The sequence below is a fragment of the Halyomorpha halys genome, unplaced genomic scaffold (assembly GCF_000696795.3).
Source record: "Halyomorpha halys isolate HHAL.00 unplaced genomic scaffold, Hhal_1.1 Scaffold797.1, whole genome shotgun sequence".
Taxonomy (NCBI): Eukaryota; Metazoa; Arthropoda; class Insecta; order Hemiptera; family Pentatomidae; genus Halyomorpha; species Halyomorpha halys.
The window spans coordinates 137,510-164,308 of NW_027108991.1; the positions used below are offsets into that span (position 1 = coordinate 137,510).

At 28.1% G+C, this 26,799-nt stretch overlaps 1 protein-coding gene across 1 annotated transcript in view; it reads right to left on the reverse strand.

Annotated features, from left to right (window-relative positions):
• Positions 1–722: 722 nt before the first annotated feature.
• Tmep (Transmembrane endosomal protein) overlaps positions 723–26,799 on the reverse strand; it is a gene marked incomplete at its 5' end in the record, with an annotated part of 29,672 nt that continues 3,595 nt past the window's right edge. The window contains 8 exon segments of the mRNA XM_067047238.1: positions 723–3,481; positions 13,731–13,815; positions 13,986–14,206; positions 16,705–16,874; positions 17,572–17,739; positions 20,014–20,104; positions 20,202–20,367; positions 26,227–26,355. Of these exon segments, the coding sequence (XP_066903339.1) occupies positions 3,324–3,481; positions 13,731–13,815; positions 13,986–14,206; positions 16,705–16,874; positions 17,572–17,739; positions 20,014–20,104; positions 20,202–20,367; positions 26,227–26,352 (1,185 nt within the window). The 3' untranslated portion in view covers positions 723–3,323.

A 26,799-nucleotide genomic window follows, 5' to 3' on the forward strand; every position in this document is an offset into this window, starting at 1 on the left:
AAACAGCAGTGACCCAAATCACAAGACTAAAATTATATAAATGGCAATAGAGGAACTTTAACAGTAATACTTATATCTCTGTTAACTGCTCAGAGGTTAATTGAAACAAACCAAAACAATTTTTTTAAATTTTTTATTTTATTGTAAAAGACAATTTAGATTGGAAGCATATATCAGATGGGAATAAATTATCACAGAATAACCAAAGAATGTTAGAAAAGTATTTTTATAATTATGAGAATGAATATAAAACATTTATTTCAGTAACTTTGTTTTAAACATACATATAAATATATAAAGTAGAATGACGATTCTATAAATTGTCAGACCAATTAGAATTTGTTCCTTAATATAGCAACTATTATCCATGTAATGAGTTGGGTGTAAATCTTCCACTTACAAGGAGAGTGCAAGGTCTTAGGGTCATGGATTTAGTTCAAATTTTATAGGGTGGTAAATTTAGTTTCCCTGTTGATGAAGATAAACGGTTTTTAGATATTTGCAATTGAAGATGCAATTCACTCATTAAGTTCTGTTCTGTAGCAAATGATTACACGTAGTCTTGGTGTAGCAGCAATGAATTTGTGTTCCTCGTCAGTAGCTTTTCTAAATTATGTTTTATTTCCTTTTATGACAAGTTTCACTATTGTACGGACAATTAGGGGTAAGAAGCTAGTCATATTTTTATACTAATTCTTTTAATCTGATAAATGTTTTATTTATTGTTTCATTTCACAATTTATTGTTTCCAGGCACAATTAACTGGCAGTTAAAGGATTTTCTCCTGTTCTTGCAAATTGCTTTTATTGTTTTGTAATAAATATTATTCTGTATTTATACGAATGATCACATTTGTCATCGTATAACTCTTACAAGGTTTCTAGTCATTAAAGTCATTTCATTTCAAATTTATTTTAACTCCATTATGTATCTTTGTATGTAAAAATAGACATAAAATGAAGAAAAAGTGAAAAACTTATTCACCCTCCACGGACTCGAATCCAGCTCCTAATGGCGAGTAACACTGAATTGTTGCTGCTACGCTAAACCCATTACGTAAAATCATTAGCTACAGAACTGAATTTAACGAGCATCTTCAATTACAAACATTTAAAAAATTATTGAATAGTGGCCCCTATAACCATATATCTACATCAACAGGGAAACTAAATCTACCATCCTACAAACTAAAATGTGAACTAAATGCCCCAAGACTCTCTCCTCATAAGATAATATTTCTTTAAAAAATATCGCATCACCTTACCCTTTCCATATTTAAAATTGCCAATAATTCAAGTCCTCAGTAGGCAATATTTTGTCTTTCTGGTATTTATAAACAATAACAAGAGTATTTGATATTTCTTCTTCTGTTCACACATTCCAGTTTGTACTCTTTTCCTCTTCGTACCTGAAATACTTCCTACATATTTTCAAAACTTTATTATAATACCTCATCAGCATCTAAACAGATGCTTGCTAGCTAAGAAATTATTTTGTTAAGGTTAGGTTTTAATTAAATCTATTATGTATTAGATAAAAAAAATTTCAATTTATTTCCACTTTGCTTTACCTTCATATACCACATAAGGAATTATCTTTGGTACTGATCAAAGTATATTATCGTCTTAATACATACAGTATTTATACAAATAAGGGTGTATCGAAAAACCGACACATATCTAACAATTAAATTTGACACAATATATCAAATATCTGTGATGTTCTTTTCATAATTACAAAAATACGCCGCAATATTATACATTTTACTTAATGAAACCTTAACTATAAATATTTCTTATAACCCTGTTCTTTTAGCGATTAAAATTAATTCTTATTTTAATCCCCAAATGGGTTAATGCTTATATTTGTCTTTGGTGATTGTTAAAAAGTCTAAGGATCTTTCCCAAAGATTATAAAAGTTTCTTTAAATATACTTGATATTCAAATGGGATTGTAATGGAGGATGGCAATGAAATAGAGCATAAAGGTAATAATTACTTTTACTTTTGGCAGAGAAAAACAAAGTTTGTTCTTCAAAGATGCTAAAAAAGTTAGAAAAATCAATTATTAGATAATTGATATTACTATAAAAAAGATAACCGTTATAATATGGAACATATTATTCTTAATAAAAAACAAAATGATAAGAAAAATAGGTAAAAGTTTTAATCAAATACAGATAATTTAATTAATGTGAGAATCAATACTTTCCAAAGATAAATATAATTGTCAATTTTAACACCTCAAAATAATTTTAATTTTATTCGTTTATTGTTAATAATACAATGTTTAATGCTCTTATAAAACATAATTTAAATTGAACATATCATTAAGAAAAGAAATCCGTAAAGGATCTTATTAGTGGAATAATGACTCAGTTCATAATCTGAGTTTTAGGACATGTAATTTATTTTTTTCTCATAAGTTAACTTTGAATAATTTGACACAATGAAAAGATTAATTAAATATACTTTCTGGGACAGTAGGGCACCATTTGCATTAAGGCTAGCAAATAATTAAATGTTCAAAGTCAAATTTTGAATATCTAATTGGTAAAGTATAGATTAAAATAGACAAAAAATCAAAGCAGGTCAACTATGTCATTCTGTTTGATGTACAGAAATCAAAGGATTCTTAAGATCAACAATAATTGGCAATCATAAAAATATAACAAGTTAAAAAATTATTGCATTTGTGTTTTTAAAGAAAGTTCACATGCGAAACTATAGTAGCCCTAATATTAAAAAAGATAAGCAATAAAACATTTATTTCACCTATTAAAAATATATTTGTACTGATAAATTATTCTAATATCAATATGATTTGATCTGTCAATCATAATGTACTTCTTAGATAAACAGTATGCAATTCCAAAATATATTTGCCAGACAATAAACACAACAGTAATATATCTATTTAGAGCTAACAGTAGAAATGAATTTCTCATAGTTCTAGAAATCCACTGCTTTCAATAACACAGAAAAATATTTTAAAACATTCTCACTAACACAAATATCATCCTAATCTAATTAAATGAGATACTCTTTGGTAATAGCTTATTAACTTCATGTCATGGACTTTTCAAGGCTGAGTAAGCCTATAAATCAGTGTTCTGACTAGAAAACAAAGATTTTCCTCAGATATAGCAATGCAAAAAATATAGATTGATGAACTCTATAGGTTTTTAAAGATGTGTTTATTCCATGAGGAATAAAACTTTAGAAAATTTTAACAAAACAGAAGTAAAAAAAAAATCTCATCTCGTGTAAAAGAATAAAAAAAAAATAATACATTCCTTATCAAATAAATATACCTCAAAGCATTTATTGATACTCATCATCTGATGATAACAGCATAGTTTTTTCATTATATCCACTGATGGTCGCCACTTTCTGGCTTGTTTGTTTGCGTTGGATTTGTGGAGGAGGTGCTTCTTCAGGATCGTAAGTACTTACTCTTATTCCTCTCTGTGAATGTGAACCTGGAACCATTGTTCAATATATATATATATATATCTTATAAGAAAGACAAAATTCTTGGTAAATATTTATCTTTCTCACATCTCAATAGAGCTGGTAGGAGTGAAAGTAATCTTTAATAAATGACATGAAACTTTAAAAAGGCTAAGAAACTACCTGTTGATAACAATACAACATACAAGATACTGGTATCTGATATATAATCTATATGATAAGAATTTTTGTAGCTTCTTATTTTTTAAATTAGCCACTGATTATTTTTTTTTTTTTTTAACCTAATTGAGAAAAAGTCTCAATTTCATCGGTACTATTATTATTATTATGTAACGATGATAATTTTTATTTCTCTCTAGTATATAAAAAATTTTAGTTTTAATGATCACAATGTAATATTCAATTTTCATTAATCGCACACATACAAATAGAAGTACAAATTAAAATGCTGGGATAAAGACTTAAAATTTATTTATTTTTCTTGTTTATACTATATTAAAGAAAAAAAAAAATGCAATTTGAACTACAGAATGTAAATTACAATTATACAATTTGAGCAACGAGTAGTACAATTAAATGAACAGCTGTATAATTTGTGAAATGGGAGGAGTTAGTCAACTGTTTGGCAGGCAGTATTTATTTTATTTTATTTTTGTATATTATTATTTTTTATAATGAGGTGTAGATAGTTGACCGTAGATTAATGATTGGAGAAGTTTGTCGGGGGGTAGATCGTTGACCGTAGATTAATGATTGGAGAAGTTTGTCGGGGGGTAGATAGTTGACCGTAGATTAATTATTGGAGAAGTTTGTCGGGGGGTTGCAAGCCTACCTTCTACGCCACAACCCCTGATGAAGACCTGAAACTCAGGTCGAAACGTCGGCATAAAATAAATAAATATGGTTTTGTTTATTTATGTTGTTCTTTGCTGACTTCTCCGACCACTTCTCCAATTATTTTTTATAATTTATCTTCGTTATTTATAACTGTTAAATAATTAACACTGTCATGGTTTGGGATGTCTTTTATAAGAGACTATTCCTCATCATAGACGACTGTTAAAGATAAATCAAAAAGTAAATTACCCTGTAAGGCCCAGTAAATAAATAATGCTCAAGATCTGCCAATAAATATAAGTAATAACATACTCCACATACCATTTGCTGTTCCTATGATTGGTAGGAACTCAAAGATTAATCATTTGACTTTTATTTCAACTTAATGAACATTAAAGGGATCAAATCGAACTCAAAACATAATTGCAGACCCTAACTAATAATCTGACCATTTCTCCCTAATGAAGAATAATCCATAATCCCCAAGCATGTGGCATTAGATAATATGAGCTAAGATTCTGATGGAATCAAGGGGGGAAAAAAAAAGAAAAAGATTTTGGTGACACATCTTTTGAGCAACCTCATTCATTGACTTGAGATCTTACATGAAAAACAAATTTATCTAAAAAACACTAAGCAATGCTAGGTTTCAAAATAAAGGATGGAATTTTCTCCAAAAGAATAAAAAGATACTTATCTTAATTATCATTATGAATTTACAAACTTTATGTGAAGAAAAAATAGTTAAGTTTTTGTAATGACATTTTTTCTAATATGGAAACATTTGGTAATGAGAATAATACAATATGTCACTGGCTCATTTAATCCTCTGAAGTTGATTTAATAGCTTCAAAATAAATTCCCATTAGTATCTGTTGGGCTCACTATGATAGTATGAAATATATATTTGTATAGAAAAAAAATTAATATCCAGTATATGACAATAATTGCACTTATTGAGATTTGATCTGCTGCTAATTTTTTTTTGTTAAGTGTAAATGGAAAAAAAAAATGCAATATAATTCCTTGACAAAACATTGTAGAACATGGCCCATTATGTTATCCTAAAAATATAAATCAATCTATTTATTAACATATCAAACTGGGATCAATGAATAATTTTGTCGAAGTCATACATAATATTCCTGATTTCAATCACTTAATACTGAATTTTCTTTAAATTAGTGATGTAAACATCATATAACAGGAATATGTTTACATCCAAAAAATATGATCACTAATGCATGATGAAAAGTTCAAGAAATTATTGAACCCACTGACTTGAAAAAGATTAAAAAATATTACTCACAGTTTCTTAGGAAATCAGAAGGCAGAAAATTACTGTGATATTTCCAATTGAAATTACACTTTATGCACTTGCTAGCAAATTTCTTCTCAGCAATTTTTTGTGTAATGAACATGGGGAACTTTTTCATCTACAGAAAAGAAGTATCGAGGCAAAAGGAATCATAATATAACAATTATTATAGAAACATCAAGAGGAACGCTCCACAGGCGAAATAAAGCAGAAAAATCATGCGAGCCTGTCTCTTGGAAGCCATTTGAGATTGGGAAAAATCAATATACTTGAATTCAGGAAAAAAAAAAACTATCAGAATCACATATTTTTCTTTCTTTTTTGTTCCTCAGTGTAATGGATAATCCATGATCATCAAAACCTATAAACTAGGTCCCTATTCTTCAATTTACATAATCCATATAAAAAAACAAAATATGTTTTATTATATTATGGTACTAACTAATATGCAGTTTGATGGATAAAATAAATCATCTGATGTCCTTAATATAAATAATACAAAAAGGATGAATCTTTGAAAAGTAAAACCATTTGAAAATATAATATAATAACTATGGAGTTCAATAAAACATTTTTTTTTCTACAATTTCCCTTTGTCAGTAATTTTTTTTTTTTCCGGCCAAGACTCCCATTGGAGTCCTATTCTGCCTAAACATGGTTGGGGGTCAAAGTTTTTCATTTTGAGTAACAAACATTTTGCCTCACTTTGCAGAGCTGAATCCTGAAAGAGGTAAAAAATAAAAAGAAGCAAATTGGACGCAACATTAGTTACTAATAAATAGTTTTACTAATGTTTTTGTACCTTTCAAGACCACCACCTATGACTATCTTCCTACAATCATTTACATATGGTCAATTAATAATTTTCCAATTTTCTTAAATTGTAAATTTAATAATATTTTCCATAAATAAAAGTATGTTAATAATGCTGATTTTTTTACCTAAAATTGTAAATTAAATTAAAGACTAATTTCATTATGAGAGAATTAAAAAAAAAGTTGTTCTACATAAAAAAAATGTAGTTTCAGAAGAGATACTCTATCCAACACTTACCATGTACCTTGCGAGTTATTCTTAATTTTTGTTTTGCAATATTATTTATTTTGTTACAAAATATATTGAAAATACAAAGTATATACTTTGGAATAAATGGCTTATATAAAGTTGTGATGAAAGAATTATTTTCCATATGTGCAAATAGGTTTTGTAAGAGAACTCAATTTTTATTTTCTTTAAAATCATTAACATACCTTTGTTACTTATATAATTTTCAATTAATATAGAAAAATTAGAGTCATTTTTTTTATTCTCTATTTCGTCCTTACTACACTGTTTTTTGAATTATGCAAATATTGTTTTTTGTTTGGTTTTTGAGCCTTTTACAAAACCCTAGTAAAATCGTGAAATTTGGTCAGTTATCTTAGTATAGGCACTTTTTTTTTTCTCTGCACTAAAAGGGTTAAAAGGATAAATTCCAAGGAGATACATTAATTTTACCATAATATTTAATGTTCACTAATTTTTAACCTCTATGGAACTTCTGGAACATTCAAAAGCTTTCAACTAGTGAGGTAGAATTCTAAAGTAGAATAATCACCATTATTCATACCTGATTGTTTAATTATAATTTATATCTGTGAGAATGGAATAAGAAATATACTTGTTCAGAAATAAACAATTTAAGGCTTAGAAGAGAATCTTGCCCAGTGGTAATCTATTTTTTGTTTTCTCCTGATATTTGTGAATATAAATACTGAAATTTGGTGTATCTAGGAAGCTAATAAAAATATATATTCAATCAGTTCATTAATTCAAGTTTAACCAAAGAACCAAAGATCATAAAAAATAATAATGAGAATCAACACCTTTTCATAAACAAAATATTTTCAACACTGAAATAGCACACTATTAAAATACTTGAACAAATCACATGCTTCAACGACATACTTACTGTTATATTTAAGAAAACCTAAAAATATCGTAATCTACTAATTACATTAAAATTGTCAATAAAATATTTAGATAAATTAAACATTCCATTCATCCAAAATTAAGTAACATGCTTCAGATTATGTTTTCAGTATTAATGCTCCAGGCAACTTCTGTGATTTTGATTTAGTTTTAGCATTCCATTAAAAACTTAAAAAAAAAAAAAAAAAAAAATTAGAAGCAAAAAAAAAAACAAAAACAAATGCCAATAAATCTTTAATTTGGTCATTACTTAATCTAGTACAATTCTTTGTTTTATTAATAATTTACATACAATTAAGAGTCACTTTACATTTTTTTAAAAGAAAATATCAAAAAGCACAATTAAAAATTAATTCAATAACAATCAGCATTTGATGGATCCTTTCTAACAAGAAATATTGATAAGTGATATAAATTCTTGAATGAATACAGAAATAAATTTTAGACATTCATAATAATAATATAATATAAATATACACATAAGTACATAATGTATAAAGGCAATTTTCAACAACTCATGCAAGTGCTACATAACTAGTTTTAGTTGCAATTTAATAATTAATAACTAAGTTTTTAGCTCACGAACACATTTAAATTAGATATACAATTTTTAAAAATATAATTATTTGTTTAAAAAAAAAAAACAAAAAAAAAAACGGTCAAAGCATACAAAAAAGACAGTAAAAATATACAAATACTAGTTATCACAAAATATAAAAACAAAACAAGACAAAGAAATTAAAGATGAAATATTCCCTACAAATGATAGTCGAAGGCTAATAATTAAGTGAAATTAATACTGTCCCATTAGGGAAAATTTCGCCTTTCTATTTGATGAATCGCAAAATGAATTTTCCAATCCATCGCACCGTATCATTAAACTTCTTCCGTGACTTCTTTAATATGTCAGGCCTCAAAGTTTTTCGTAGGGCTGTTTAATACCAGTCACGTCTGCAACACATACAAAATAACAGGAAAAAGAAAATTTTAAAGATGTTTTTCCTTACTTTGATTAGGAAAAACAATAAATAATACAATAGAAAGTAACGTATTCTCCAATCCTTATAGATTTTAGTTTAAAAATGAGTAACATAAAATATTCGATACTACATCTATGATACTGCAGACAACCAACACCATAATTGCCATACAAGAAGATATTTAGTCTAAAACAAAAGGATGGTTAGGAAGTACAATTAAAAGCTTTAAACACAGTGCTAAGTGAACAACCGTAACAATTTTTTTAACTCGTCACCAACTTAGGAATCTCAAAGAAATTCAAGTAATGAATGCCCAACAAAAACTTGTCATGACCAAATATTGTACTCTATGATCCCATCAGGAAAACAAAATTTTATAATGTAATAATAAAGAATTAAAAGTGTCATATGGTAGAAAAAAAAAAATAAATTAAAGTTCATGAAACATTTTATGAACTTTTAAAATTATTGGATTATAATTATATTTTTTCTTTACCATATTATACTTGTATTTCTTTATTATAACATTATAAAGTTATTCTTTTTCCTGATGGGATTATTCTGCTAATTATAGCAGTATTTCGTTCAGGTTATCAAACTGGTCCTATTATGGTGAGTGGGGCATGTGGCAAGAATGGGTGAATAGTGGAGTTGTCCAGGAAGCTTCTGATGGAACCTCTCTACAGAACGAGAAGTAAATTGATATCAACTGGATGGTGACTGCAAAAAATCGCTACAAGTGGCGCAAGTTGCTGGTAAAACGTTTTTGTGTAGAAAAAAAAAATTAACTATCATATTTTCTTGGAAACAAACCTAGCATGTTTTTACTGATTATTCATTTTCATTATTTAAAAGAGCAAATTTTAAACTAAGGTATCTCTAAGGAGGCAACAAGGCTGTTATATAAATCTTAGAGGAATGAATTCACCCATTACTGTAAATAGTTATACAATTCAAATTTATTTTCATTAAAAAAAAAAAAAATTGAATGGACACACTATCCATGAAGGAAAAAAAATTGACTATTTCTTTAACGAAAAAAAGTACTAGGTCGTTACAAAAGTCTTTGCACATTAAATCATTGCTAACATTAAGTTTCCATTTTAATTCTTTAATTTTGAAGAATTAAATTCAATTCAAACATCCAACAATTAGTTAGACTGACTAAAAGTAGGAACGAAAATGAAAAATGCACCAGTTTTTTTCAAATATGATTGTCAGTAGTGAGGAGGGAACATGGTCTTAAGAAGGTGATACTGCAACCAAAATGAGTACTAGGTCATTACAAAAGTCTATATACACTAATTCATTGCGGACATTAAGTTTCCATTTCAATTCTTATTCGACTCAGATGTAATCCTTTTCTTAATTAACCGTACTAATTGTCTAAGCATTTCATTCTGTTTTATAAAGTTCATTGAAAATGGCAGGGTAACAAATTGTCATTCGAGGTAATCTGAAAAAAGGACTTACTGTAAAGGCAGGAGCCAAAAAAATTATGCAATGTACTATAATACCGCATCATTTTGGTTCAGATTGTTCAATTCAATGTGTTTGCAATTGGTGCAAGTATTTATGAAGATGTTTTGCATATTAAGGTGGTTCCAGACCGAGCTTTAACATAGTTTGTGATGTTTAAAAGAAATAAATATATACATATATTTTTCTTTTGGTGGGTCTTGAGGATTAATCAATGATACAACTTTATTTAGGCGACGTTTTGTAACTTTATTCTTTGCATAGTCATGCCAATATTACAGCATGTTCTACATTGTGATCATACTATCTCCAGGTTTAGGCCAGAACTGACAGGCTGTTCTATTATAAATTTTCCACTAAAAACTAACAAAAATTATCAAATAAATTGAACATGAAAACAAATTTATGTTCCACATTTGGCCCCGTAATATAAATAAATTGTTCTCATAATTGATTAAGTACATGCGTTGGACTAATTGCGATTCCATATTCATTTTGAGGATTATCAAACTGAAATAAGATAAATAAAGTATCTTATTTATATATAACAGTAAAGCTTCATAATGAATTAAAATTATTATTTGGACCAAATTCCAAAGGGATAACGCCATACATCTTAACTAGATCTAGACATCTACCCTTCAGTCAATCAGAATAAAAGGATATTTCAGCAAGAACACCCTTGATACCCATTGTTCACGTTTAGCCAAAGAAAAATTCTTAGATTTAGAGCATTAGCATCTTACCCCAGTCTCTTTACAGCCCTGAAATTGCACCGTCTTCTCTAGTCTGATTATGCTATTATATTTAAAACTATATTTAACTATAGTTAAGTCATATACTTAAATATAGTCCTATACTTTAAATATATGACTATGATTAAAAAAAAATAAAATAAATAAAAATGGTACATTTCTTGAAATACCAGCACTTTGAAAACAAGAATGTCAAATCAGAATGTGAGGAGTATTTGAAAAAAAAACAAAAAAAACCAAAGACTTATAAAACCGCCCAAATCTAAATTGCAGCCTGCAGAAAAATGGGTTAATATAATAAATTTAATAAAGAAAAACTAACTTTATGAAAAAAGACTTTTGAAACAACTTAGTAATATTTTGAGTCTCTTTCGAGTGCTAGTAAATGTGCATCTAATGAATACAAACAATTTCAAGTTTATCTAAAACACAAATGTGAAACTAAATATAAGTGATTCAATACACAGTTATGGTGAGACAGGTGAAGCAAGAGCCTTCATACTATAATTATATAAAAAAAAATAAAATAAAATAAACTATCCTAAAAGAAAATTCATAAGGAAGCCATTTTTTATGTAGGGATCTTCGCTATAGTAGTACCAAAAAGAAATCGAACAGAGTTAGAAAAAAATTAGATACAGTAGTTTAAATAGGGAATCCATGAACATCCAACAATAAGTCGAGCTGACTAAAAGTATGAATGAAAATGAATATGCTCTATTTTTTTTCCCAATCTGATCTCCACTTTTCACCTCTTTAGCTTGGTTAACATCAAGATACAATTTTGAATCATAGTTCATTATGAAGAGGATGAAATACTGAACATTTTCCACTCTTACAGTACACAACTACAATTTTTAGTTTTCGAGATATTTTAATCTTAATGCAAAACAAATGGAGTGCCCTACAGTAATAACATTTTATCTTGAGTGTTCCCTCGCATCACTATATAATAATATATAATATTTTTTTTTAATGAATTGTAGAAAATCGGTAAAAAAGTTTCACTTATTATGGCCTACAAATATTAACAAAAACAAAAAAGTTACACCATAGGAAAAACAGTATCATAATTGTAGTGGATAGACATAGAATGAAGTATTGGATTAGCACAAAAATCGAAAGGATGGACTTGAGCACGATTCTTGCCTCCTAAAAATTCAATTCGCAGTTGGAAAATGTCCAAAAAATTGTAAAGCCAAATGAAATGTTTGAGACTAACAACCATGGATCTGTCATTGAGGGAAAATAAAATTGAAATATTTCCAAAACTACCAAAATCAGACTGTTAAACTTTTTACTGGAAGATTAGAATATGCTTTTTTATAGAACTATAGACAAAAATATCAATCGAAAAATACTGATATATCCCTTCCTTAAATTTCTTAATTCAAAACTGAGATAAATACAATTTTTAAGCCATTATCAAGAGTTTGAAATTGTTTAACCTACCTTTGAACTTTCCAGAATAGCTAGTGAAAAAAAAAATACAAAGTCATGAAGGTAGAACAAATTATGCATAAGCCCTGTCGTCCACTAGAAGCGGAAAGCAGCGAAATCAATTCGTCCGCATTTCGCACAAACGATCAAAACATGTGGCTGGATGGTATACCGTATCCACTAGACCTGTACTGTTCGTCAGTATTCATTTGAATATGTGTGAAAAAGATAGTGAAAAGTGGATTGTGAAGAAGTAATTTAGAAGAAACGGCAAGAATGTATCGAAATGTGTCCTTTTTCATTTGAAAATAGTGGTGGTTATTGTCAATTAGAAGATCATGCCACAAACAAGAAAATTCACCGAACTAATTTCTTTTTGCGTAAATGTGATTTATCTTCGTCGATATCGCCTGTGCCTGCTACATCGATGAAGCAAAAGTGATAGATAATTCCAAAATAAAAACTCTTCATCAGAAAACCGTTTCAAAGAGCCATCTCATGTACTACAAATATGGAACAATGCCAAGACAATGGACGATAGGCATTCGCATAATTTCATATGAACGGTGTTCGCATGAATTCATTGCTTTGCAATTCGCAGCTTTCTGCTCCCAATGAACGAGAGGTCTAAATAATTATTTTCCATATTATATTCTGTATAATTAGTCATTTTTTTTTTTTACCTAAAAATAATACAGATACAATGATAATTTTGTATTACAAATGAAAAGTAATCATCCTCAGAAATTCATGTAAAGAAAAAAAAAAAAAAAAAAAAAAGAAATCATCAAAAGTAGACCTTCATGAAAAAACAAATAAAAATCAGACTGAAAATATGGAAAAAAAAAAAAATACAAAACTTGAAATAAAAACCGATAAAATATGTATACCTCATACCTCCCATACCAATTAATATCTCTTAGAAGTTCCATGATCATAAATTTCAAATCAATTAAGGTAATGAACTTCAATTATTAGATAGGTATTTTTCTAATCTACAGTGACCTCGTTCTTTAGTTTTAATATTAGTTATAAGACAAATAGATAACCAAAGGGTATACAGTTAACATGAAGAGAGTGCATGCGAACATTAATAGAAAAATAAATAGTTTACATTACCCTTAGCCAATGTCCAACAACTGAAAGTAAATGAAGTTTTTAATTGAATAATTAAGGAATACTTTTCCTCATTTTGGACGTTTCCTGAAAATTGAAATCTATGAAACAATACATGCACAGAAGTCATATACGAGCAAATCTATTCTTTATTGCAGATAAAATATTTGTAGTTATAGAACAAAAACTGAAAACAAATAAAGCTACATAACATAAAGACAGAACCCATACATGCTACATGCTTTGCTTCAAAACACGATTAGTTGCCTGGAGACAAAAGATTAAACAAGATAATTAATTTGTTATTTGATTTTGGTTGGAGAATTTTTTAAGCCAAATATATAAATAACGAATCACTTACCTGAACTGTATTGAGTATATTGTTGGTATTGGGGATGGAAATTGTGTATGGCATCAGTCATAATATCTTTAGGATTCATTGTCTCCTAAAAAAAACAAAAAAAAACTTATTAATAATTTAAATTATTCAATTCAAGTTAAAAAAATTAAACATTTCAAATTAATAACCTGTAACTAAAAGATAAGTTTCAAATCCTTTAATTAAAGATAACAACACAAACTGTGACATAATAGTATATATTGTTTCAAATATTACCTTAAGGCTGCTTGAGATACTATGCATCGTAACAGTTCTTTCAGAACCAGCTGCTTGGTATGGGAAGGCAGCCCTCAAGGCAAGAGCCGCGAACAGCATCTCTATACAAATCAAGAAGTTCTGGTAGCCAGCAGAGACCGTACCTGCACTGGTCCTCGTCCCATGACTATCTATAACCGAGTCGATAACCTGTGCCTTCTCAAGTACAGCTAGAAGAACGCCTGTTTGATAAATATGATCAGAATAGTTACAATAAAAGACTTTCGTAAAAAAAATAAATATATATTGTAATATCCTCTTTTTTTAATCAATAGTTGATATTTATATATAAGTGATTTTAGTTATGTTTTTATTTTATATATCGTTTCAGTATTGTTAATTTGTTATTTTAAATCAAAAAGCAAGCTAACCAGTTTTCATCGTTTAAAATAAATACACTGTTCAAAACAAGGAAGATGGCGGTGCGCGTCCTTCCGAAGTGTTCGTTGAATTGTTTGTGTTGAGATAGATCGAAATTTATCAACTTTTATTGTTTCTATACAATAATTATAGAAAAAGAATAATCAAAGAAGAAATAGAAGAACATAACAATTATCAATAAACTATTTACATCGTTACAACATTACATCTAAATCATAGAAAATAAAGCAGAACGATTGTACTACAATTATTTTTGGATTGACCAGTGAACATTGAAGATAGAAAAGAGGAAATGGGGGCTCTTGATTTGGCTGGCCTGGTGAGAAGACATTCGTCAGCGAGAAGCGGGAAGGACTGGAAGCCATTGTGAGGAGTTGGATATAGCATCTTAGACAAGAAGATAGCAGGGATCATCGATCATCAAGGGAAATTGTGTGATTGGTTAGTTTTGTTTCTAACTGGAATTTATTCTATTTGTAAAATGGCTATTAAGTTTAAGTGTTATTAGTAGTAAAGTGTCGCCTGTTTCTGATTCCCTGGAAACCCGCCCTGAGGAAAGAGTTTATTATGTTATAAAATTTAAATAAAATTCTATTATCTATTTAATATTAAAGTTTTTAATTTGAACTCAAGCTCAAATTAAATCTTCTATGTATGAATTAGTTAAAACTATTGAAATTCTTTTTATTTTATTTTAAATAATTTTTGATTAATACAATATATATTAAATAGAAATAAATTAGGGGGAATTGCTAAACAAATATAAATGCTTAGTAATTAATAATAAGTTTGACACTAAATCAATCTCAAAGAAGTTTGTCAAACTTAGTAATCATAAATTTGCCACTGAATAAATCTCAAAGTAGTTTGTTAAACTTAGTAATCATAAGGGGTATTCATGATCTATGTTAAAGCGTGTTAAATGGAAAAACTCGTGTTAAATCGAACAAAATTGCCTTCTTTTGCCGTGGTAAAACGAAATAACATTTAACATGGTAAAACATATAACATTTAACACAACATCATGAATACCCCTATAAATTTGTCACTGAATAAATCTCAAAGTAGTTTGCTAAACTTAGTAATCATAAATTTGACACTAAATAAAAAATATAATAAGGGAATCCTGTAAGGGACTCCCTTTAACATACATGTACCAACCCTTCCCTCGTTTAAAACCCTTCTATTTAACTACCTTTTGCTTCATCAATCTAGTCCATTATTATAATAGAACAGATATTTTTTAATTGCCTTTTTGTTTGATTTTTATTTAGTCAGTTAGATCTCGTGTGGCCACACTGTTTTTTGGCCAATAAATATTATTATGAAATTAAAATTACCTTTGTAATTATTCTAAAGGGACCATAGTATTATTAGTCCCAGAATAATAAACTATTTTTTATTTCATTACAACATGGTTAGGTTTCCCCCCCCCCCCACCCAGGGTGTTTAGATCATAAGGTTATTGCCAAGGCCCAGATTTTCATGCATTAAAAACCTCAGAATATGCCAAATAATATATAATGAAAACCTGTGAAATATGAAATACACAGCTAAAAATCTTAAAATATATAACAAGAGAGCTAAAATATACTAATGTGCCTGAAGAAGGATCGGAATAAAGAAATATATAGTATAGGGGATTAAAAATTATATAAAAATTAATTCCATCCCATCTTTCACAAACCAAAATATTAAATAATTGAAATGGGTAATAAACTTAGCAATTAAAATTATAATATGACATGCATTGTCAACTAGAACATTAAAATAATAAAACTTACAATTAGCGACACAAACAAAAAACAACTAACATTGGATTAAAAAAGAATAACTGTTTGAGAGTATTAAAATAATAAATTAAATACTAATTACTAGAAAAATAATTAAAACTAATAGTAAACAGGAAACGAAGGATTCCTAAATGATGGGGTGTATAAAAATATTTAATAATTTCAAGGGTTTCTTCAGCGGCTGTGTAATATTTTTTCCAGTAATGCCCTAAAATTACAAGAAGTGTCCTATACTTATTTTTCTTCATTGAAATAAATAACTGAACTGAGGATTTTCTTGAAGAAGTCAAATGGGATTAAACAAGCTTAGATAATGCTCTAAAGGGATTATTAAGTATTAAAATATTTAGTCCTTTAAAATATTAAATTTGATAAAACGGTATTTTTTTTATACACTCCATTATACATGTAAATAAATAATAAACATGATGTTAGAAAGCACATCAACTATGAAAGTTTTAGTTTTAGATTTAAACATAATATAAAATTTTAGTTTATTAATTCACCTTGCCAAAAAGAGAGGAAAATAACAGACTTAATCGTGCAGAACTTTAGGACAGGGTCATATGGAGTCAGCATGTCCCTCGTAGCATAGTAGAACAGGAACAAACCATAGAGGGCGAGGCTCACAGATATATTATAGATGATAGTAGCGTACAAGTATCCACCGGTCGGGCTATCAACAAAATTATCAAAACTATAATTCTTGAAAATGATAATACATATAAATCCAGATATAATAATGACTAGTGAAATAATAAAAATCTGGCACACACATCAAAACTTTTACTTACCACCCTACTTTGGAATTGTAATCGTTGCTTGTGTCAAATTTGACAACTTCTAAATTGTTCACGATAGTAATGCCTCTTTTAACAATAATATTCACTAGAAAGAAAGTCTGTTCCGACAACCACTTTCGACTGTTCATAACTGTGCGGAGCATACGTAGTACGGGACTGTCTCTCCCAAAACCTCTACTACTCACTCATGACAGTTAAAAGTAGTTGTTAAAACAGAGCTAGAGAAAAAAAAAACTATTATCACTATGTTTTCCTAGTTGCTTTGAAAATAATAAAAAAGTTATGACTATTGTCATAACAACCATGGAAACAGAAATTTTATTTTCTCTTTTAGTTAATCATAAAAGTTTTTCATATTTTATATGCATATACTTTTAATCATCGCCAACAATGATAGATTAAAGGTTCTTTACAGGAAGCTTAGAGGATAACAATTAGCTGAAACTAAAGACCAATTGATAGTACATTGAAATGAAGAGTTAAATCAAAATCATTAGAGCGGTTTTGGATAAAATTAAGCATTCCAGAAAAAGTATATAATATAATAATATGATATAATCGGATTAATACCTCCAATCACCATCGTGGTAGTGACCAACAGCTTGAAGAATGATGATAACAAGAGCCATTAGAGGTTTGACGAGGCAGAACTGTAATGTTGCCTGTTTGCAAAACCTTAAGAACCCGATGGTATAAGTCTTACCTACAAGACAGCAAGTTCCATACATGCAGCTTGATCTACAAAAAAAATAACATATTTAAAAAATATATATATTAATAACAAAAATTATCCAAATTGTCTTAACTTTCTTTATTACAACATAATGTTTCGGCTGATCTATCATTAAGGATAACCTTAATTTTAGTATCACAGTCTCACATTGATTTATTAAAATTTGCAGGCTATTAAACCCAAGTCAATTTAACACAGTTAAAACAAACCTGTGTTTGTCACTATAATATTTATTAATAATTTCCATCCTTTATAAATTTTGTATTCTACTATCATTAACTAATCAAAACTCTATTACCTATTCTACCTCTTGTGATAAAATAAATAAACTGTCCGCATCCCCGACCATCTGCTCCTCATAAAATAAACAATATAATACAACTTTACTTGTCGAAGTTAAAAAAAAAATAATTATAACAATCATGCCAAGAGTAAATTTCTCATTTACCACTAATGATCAAAATTAAATAAATTCTAGTGGTATTATTTTAGTGCACTTGCTCAGCCTCCACTGACATAATACCAGGGATGCGCTGGGATCTTTTGAGCTCAGGGATCCTCAGGTACATAAGAGTGTAAATGTGACTAGAGATTATATTATTTTATTTATTTATTTATTTTTTCATACACATAGTTAGATTATGTTAATTTTTTTATCCTTCTGTTTGTATATATTTTAAGAAAGATTTTATCATTTTTATGTACTTTTTTTTCTTTCATTTATTTATTTATTTTCATTCTTATTTTATTTTAGTATGAATGTGATCATTCATCACTATTACCTATTGCCCACAATAGTGTGGCAGATAGTAGTATCTATCAATTAAATAAAGTTTATTTCTAGAAGAAGTGGTATTATTATTTTTAGTATAAACAAATTTCACTATTAATAGGTTGTTTTTTAAAAAATAACTTTACAGTAAATTTTTTTTTATTATATATAAAAACATAACAAGAATGATTTAATTATATTAATCTACCCTAACAATATCAAATAAATAATAATTCATATTTCAGACTCTTTTCTATTTAAAAATTAGTAAGTTTTTTTTTTATTAATTATTTCAGGAAAAAAATTGAAATATATAGAGAACAAAAATATTGCTTTTACAAGGAACAACATTTTTTTTTTAAAATATATTTATTTAGACATGTAAGAACTCAAATTTAAAGAATATTGAAACCAGTATGCATTAAATAATAAGTCATTAATATTTATTTCAGTAACCCGACCCAATTCCTAGTCTAATGGGACCCCACTTTTCATTTTTCTCATTTCCAATTCAAAACCTATCACAAGTGATTGGCACTCCAATTCAAATTCAAATAATTTTTTATATAGCTATCACCAATTATAGTGGACACTTCGCCACCACACATACTAGGTATATACCTAGGGCAGAGACCCTGCTTCAGGTGACTTAAATACAGATAAGAGCTTATAATCCTCCAAGTATTACTCATATATATAAAAAAAATTTTATCCACTGTAAACATTTTCCTTCTATCACTGTTACACACAGAAATCGTAGTAGGGGAAAAAAGTTGGATTTAGCACAGGGCTCACAGAGCAACACAGCAACACGACAACAAGACTCCTCAAATGAGCCTGAACTAGAAGCACACACGGAAGAAGAAATATAAACTTATATGATTAACACCTTCTCATCTTTGCCTTTTTAAGAAAATGCTGGTACCACCAAATATTCAATGGATATCGAAAGAGCAACAAAAATATTAAAAATGAACATATATTTATTAATTTCACATCTTATATTCATAAAGGATATCCGTTCCTTACTCCCATCTTACTCCTGGTCAAGACGTGCCTCGTTGGACGTTATAAGGGATTTGTTTCTAGTACACAATTGATTAAAACAGGTACGTGATCCAAAACAGGTCGATACTCGATACTTGGGTTATTGGTAAATTGAAATTTTGTGTTACAGCAATATCGAGTATATCGGGTCTACAGATAGTCCCGGAGGGATAGAAAGTTGGGCCCTGAGGAGTGTCTACTACCAGACAACCCCATTGAGTGTGCTTACTATTTAAATCACCTAATAGAAGTGTAGCAGAACCAGTAAAGACGTTTTCAAAATCCCTTTCTAATAGAATCTTTGGTCTGTTGTACACTGAAACAATGTTTAAAGTTTGTTCGGACATAAAGGACAAGTTAACAGAGCCAGTATCAATCATATTTTCCTAGATATATATACATATATATATTAAAAAAAAAAAGTCAAAAGAAAATTGAATAGTAATATAACTCGAATCACCTGATTGGTTTTCCTCGTATTTCACTCATAATATTTCCTTCTCCTCCGAGATATTCATAACAAAGACTTAAAAAGTTGTAGATTACAAAAGCTGTAAAAAAAATAAAATAAATAAGATAACAATACCATATTTATAAATAATATAAGTAAAAAAAACTAAAGGCTAATGAAAAACTAATAAAACTCACCCTCATAACAATCTCTTACAGTAAAGAAATAAATATAATAGTTTTCTTTATTAAAGAGCAACAGAGAGAGCCATGAATGCAAGCCATATATTGGAACTATAAAAAGTATCCTAATAATAGATCGCTGCTGGTTAGGGTTCGTGTACCACCGCAGGTGCTGGTAAATCTGTAAATATAAGTAAAAAACAATAATCACTTTTCAAAATATATCACCATTACTGCATAGTATACATAAATTTAAAAAAACCCAGCAACTTGTTATGAAGGAAACATATACTGGAAAAGCAGCATATAATTGTCTATTCTACTATATTCTTGGACAATACTTTATACCAACTTCCTGACTTATATACATAAACTGGGAACTCATAACTGGGTTAGAATTATCTGTCGAAATTATAGTCCTCACATAGAAAAAGTTAACAAAAATTATGAAAAATTGATGGGAAATTTTTTTATGTGGATAGTAATTAAGGATTACTTAAACCACACTTATTAGCGCGGAATATATAAATATAAGCAGAAGATGGTCTGGGTGAGGTAAAGATCTTTTTGCTTCCAAATGCAATGTATTTGTTAACCACCAATTCTCCCACTCTCTAACCCTATTAGTACCTCGTATCAACCTATAGCTCATTCTTGTGCTTTCCTCCATTCGGAAAAGTAGGTTGGGTTTCATATTTTGTTCATTATTTGCCTTTTTCTTAACTTTTATGTTATTCTTATTTTCCCGTTTTATAGAGTGTACTGTATTTTTATATTTCCTTTTTATCTACTTTTTTATTTGTGATTATTTCTGTTTCATTAATTGTCCAATACCTTTTGGCAATTTATGTTTTATTGTTGTTTGATTTATACTTTTCACTGTACATCTAATTTTTAATTTACTTTCTTTATTTTTATATAAATTTTCTACTAACAGCATTTCTACTAGTTTTAATATATGCAGCGGAGAGTTGGAAAATTCTATATCATCATGGTAAGGGCATCTGAGAGGTTCCTGAGTAGGATTCAAGGAAAAACTCAAAGGGACCCAATGAAATGAAATTATCCAGTATGATGTTGAGGTAATGCCAGATGGAGAAATAGTGGAGAAGCATCAACTGAAATGGTTTGGTTACGTGAATAGAAATGTAAATGAGCGATGAACAGAAGATCAAATGATTGAGTAAGGCTACACCAGAAGGATAAATGCCTTGTTGCAGCTTGGAGGTAGAAAAAGAAGTGATAGAATAGCTAAAGTGTTTTTAGATTAGTATCAAACTAAAAAGAGGCACTAGAATAAATTTATTATGTAATAAGTGTGCTGTATTTCTTTATTTGGTTTTATGGAGAATTAAATTTTCTTTCTAATCAGTAATAAATACTCCTAATTCTTAAAAACAAATCAAAGCTTTTGTTGTTTAGAAACAAAACTAAAATAATAAATAAACAAAAAGTTATGACAATAATGTCAACAGCAAAAGAAAAAGAAAATATTTATAGTAACATCAGTATTAAAACTGATCATAATTGATAAACAATTTTCTTGTGTATAATTATTCAAGGACAAAACTGATTTACTCAGTGAACCATAAATTTTGTAAGCAATAAGTTTATATATACTACACGATCACTTTATCTTTAATATTTTTAAAAACATACAGACTTCTCTGACCCATCAAGGACTAACTATCTTTAATTATGATTTAAAAGTAACATACAATATTAACAATCATATAAGATTGACTAACACCAATGTCGATAATTTTCAAAAAAGTATTTTTAATTAAAATTTTTTATTTTTAATGACAGAAATATAAAAATATGACAGTTAACTAAAATTTAAATTTAAGCTAAATTATTCGGTCAAATAAAAGTTTCAAATATAGTATTAATAAAATTAAAAAAGTAATTATTTTATTTATAACAATGTCGACATGACAGCAGTCCTCCACCAGTTTAATGTCAAATTCGTGTTTTATTTATGTGGAAGAGGTTTTTAACATGAAAAAAAATATTCTTCTTCTTATAACCCAAAGATAAATCATCAAATTGTTTCATAGTTTATATTTATCCATTTTTCCTTAGAGGTAAAAATGAGAAATGGTTAATTATTTCAAACAAACAAAATTAAAGAAAGATTTTTTGAAAAATCTACATTTAAGCCCTGAAAAACTATATCAACGAGGATAAGATTTATCTGATATTAAACATTATTAGTTGATAGTTGAATGTAGATTAATAAGTGGAGAAGAAGGTCGGGGGGAGGGGGTGTGGTCAGCAAATAAACAAAAGATTATTTATCTGTGCCGACATTTGGACCTGAATATTCTCTAAATAGGTCTTCATCAGAGAGCATAAACTGCCACTTTAGCCAGAATCTCTGTCTATACTCCCCGATAAAGTCCTGAAATTCAGGTCGAAAAGTCGGCATGAAGAAATAATTTTTTGTTTATTCGCTGACCACACCCCATGACCATCTTCTCCTTTTTAATATATTTTATGTAATTTTTCCATATTTATTTAGTATAACAATCATCAAAAAGTATTTTAATTTTTTCTTTACAAATCAAAGAATCCTCTAAAGAACTATTTGCTCATCAAAAGCTCCAAGTGTGATTTATTCGTATTCTTTACAGATTTTTTAGGTGAAAGTATCACAACAAGCATAAAAAGGCTCCATAATATTTTCACCAAATGTATATTTTCTTTAAAACAATGTTTCACAAAAAAGTCTTTAGTAAGTTTGAAAGGATAAGTGTCACTACCTAAAAGAGGATTGGATTTAGTAAGTTTGAAAGGAAAAGTGTCACTACATTAAAGATGAGTAGATTTAGTAAGTTTAAAAGGATTAATGTCACTACTTTAAAAAGGATTGGATTTAGTAAGTTTGAAAGGATTAGTGTGACTACTTTAAAAAGGATTGGATTTAGTAAGTTTGAAAGGATAAGTGTCGCTACCTAAAAGAGGATTGGATTTAGTAAGTTTGAAAGGAAAAGGGTCACTACATTAAAGATGAGTAGATTTAGTAAGTTTAAAAGGATTAGTGTCACTATTTTAAAAAGGATTGGATTTAGTAAGTTTGAAAGGATAAGTGTCACTACTTTAAAGAGGATTAGATTCAGTAATTTGAAAGGATTAGTGTCACTACATTAAAGAGGATTAAATTAAGTAAGTATGAAAGAATAAGTGCCACTACATTAAAGAGGATTGGATTTATTGCCACAATAAAATATATGATTTAAATTTTGGTCATGAAAACTCTTCATCACATAAATCTCATTAATGATAAAATATAATAGAACGCACATGTCTGTAATTATCACTCGGTATTTTTAATAATAAGATCTAAAACTGTGTAGCATAATGAGCAGTCTAAATTTAAAAATACTTAGCAACTTAAAGGATAGCCTACAACACATATACGAAAAAAGTGCTTTATAAAACGAGAGCTAAAATTCATGTTTAGGTGCTTTTTACTTTCACTTACCTAGACATGAAATATATGATAAGAGAAAGTATTGTGATCATGAAAAATTTTGTAACTAAATTTTTCAAAGGAAATATAATTTTTACAGTTTTTTGATTGAGTCAAAACAATCAAGTCTCGCCAAGTGGTCTATGTACGTTTGTATGCAAACAACCTAGCTTAGAAACAGAAAGTTGTAGGAAACTGAAATGGTTATCTATTTAAAATCTATTTTTAGATTTTATGATTTTAAAATCTATTTTTAGATATATGATTATCTATTTAAAATAAGAACGTGTAATGTGCATAAACATCTTAAATCTAGGATGTTATAGTTAAATCGATTTTCTAGGAGTATCATTTGATATCATCATTTTATACTTTTTTTTTTATATATATATTTCTCCAAAACGATTTGTATTGTTATACCAAGTGGTTTGCCCGAACTGAACAAATCTTACATCATCCTCTTTTAGAAACACCGCAAATTAATAAATAATACTTTATTAATAGTATTTAATTTATTTATTAATGAATATTATATATCCTTCATTACTGATCCATTTGTTTTGATCGATGCATCGGATTTAAAGGAGATTTCTTCTGTTTTTTTTTTTTTTTTAATTTTTTTAGTATGTATACCAACATAATACCGTTTCTAGCATGTGTACCAACATAAAATTTTCACACTTCTTCTACAATAATAATTAAGTGCTACATTTGAAAAATGATTGAAATACTTCCACATAATCTGTTAAAAAAAAAAAAAAAAAAATAGGAAAGCCATTTTTCCGTAGGATAAATCAGCGGGTTGAGGGTTAAATAAAAATTTCAATATGATGAAGGAAGGATGCTTGAACTTTGATTATATTAAAATTTATTCTTTTTCTAGAATAATAAGTAGGAGAAAAATAAAAATAATCAAGGAATGCAAAGTATAAATAGATTTTATTTTTGTAAATAATATAAGCAATGAATATATGAAACAATAAAATAACAGCAAAAATATAGAATCTTATTTAATGCATGACCTATCATCCTCCCTCCCTTCACTACCAAGGACATTTAACTCCCCATGAGTCACAGCTGACACTATATTATGGATTTTACAACAGTGTAGTAATTGTACTTTCACCAGCTGCAAAATAGTAATCATGATATAATTGATTTCAATCCTGCCTAGGATATGCAAATATTCAATACTTGGTCACTATTAATTTGTGATATTTTTATACATGAAAATAAAAAAAAAATTAGTAAAAGTAAATTTCCAACTATTTATTTATCTTAATCTTCATAAGAAAGAGAGAAAAAACATTTAGAATTAAAACAGTAAAAAGAAGCACTCCTTTAATTTTCACATTTTAATCTTATTCAAGATTAAAAATTCTTAAAGAAATTTCATGAGTTTATTGTATACATTATCAGCAAAAAATAATTAAAAATTAAAGAATAGTGTTACCTGATATTCTAAGATTTTGTAAGATATCATATAGAAAAAAAAAACAAAAAAAAAAAATTCCAAGAATGAAATATCAATTTTTTTGTTTATGTAAGTTATATAATAGAATTTTGATTTTATCAAGATCAAAATACACTATAAGTATTTTTTTAAAAATAAAACAAAAATATTATACTAATATCCCCAAGTCCTGGCTTAAAAATAATTAATTTAAAGAATTTGAACTAAGAATACTTAGAGTTCAACTTTAACATTTCAGAAATTATTGGAAGAAGAAATGAAAGTAGAAATTTTAATTTAAAATAAGTCACATTATATTTCAACTTTTGTTTCCAATTGATATCAAAATGATCTCCTGAAAGACTAATAAAGCCTGGCTAACTTTGGCTATAAAAATATGTTTTGATGGTTGTTTATTTTTTTTTTCCTCCTATACTGTATAGTCATAGCTCTATCACTATAATCTCCCTAATAAATCACGGCAAATTAAATTTATTAACCAAGTAAAGTTATAGTAGCGAATTTGCTTCCAAGAGTATGAAGTTATATTTCAGATTGATTTACGTTATGGTAAAAAGCCTTCCTCAATAAATGGTGTATTTAATACAAACATTATTTTTCAAATAGTACAGTTAAGTTCCTGACATAAGTGCATCCAAACAAACTCTTCCATTGTATATATTAGGTGTATACATGAGTTGATTTTATTATTATGAAGGCTTCTAAAAACCATGAATTTGATCTGGTTAAAATTTTCTAAAATTGGTTCGCTATTTTTTCTTGGTAAGCTGTCATTAAAAAAAACTTGTAATACAATAATTTAAAAGAAATCAGTTTGTTAAAACATCTAAGACAGACGTGAACATTGGTATAACAGTCCCAATTAAGAGTTTAATTGCTACTTTCCTCTGTTAATTATTATTTCATGTTATTAACACAAATATAAAACTAGAAACTCAGATTCTGGAGAGTCTCAAAGCCCTCTGAGACTTGCAAAAACCAGATCAGGCAATATACTATCTACATGATAATATAATGACAAGAACAAATATATAACAATTTTGAAATTGCCCTAAGGGAATATATAAATAAAATATAAATATATAACTAACCTGCTGGCAGGTGAGGAAGAGCGCAGCCCAAACAGCTGCTCCTGCCATTCCTTGGGCCAGCTTTGTTTGTAAAAACACACCGGATCCTGGTCCAGACCATGTTACGTCTGTATCATTAGATGTCATTTTCTGCAAAAAAAAAGTATAAATTAGGTTTTATATTCTGACGAATGCTTTTAATACATATAAAAAGATTAAAAAATATTCACTACTTATTCCATAAATAGAAACTTACATAAATGGATATTTTAAAACTATTTTCAAGTTAAAAAAAGAAAAATTAAGGTAAAACAAACAACAACAATAAAATGGAAAACATATTTTGACAGTTTACTAGCCAATTCCAACCATTAATATGAAGGAAACACATAGGTACTATAGCTGTCTAGAAAAATATATAAATGCAAAGAGGTTTTGTTTTTTATTTAACATTAATTGTTTTACCTAATGTTTGTAGTTGCATAATGGTTTTTTACTCATGACAGAATGGTAATATATATATATTTTTTACGGTAGATGACATCTACCGATCGGCTCCAAAATGACACAAAATATGAAATATGATAAACATAA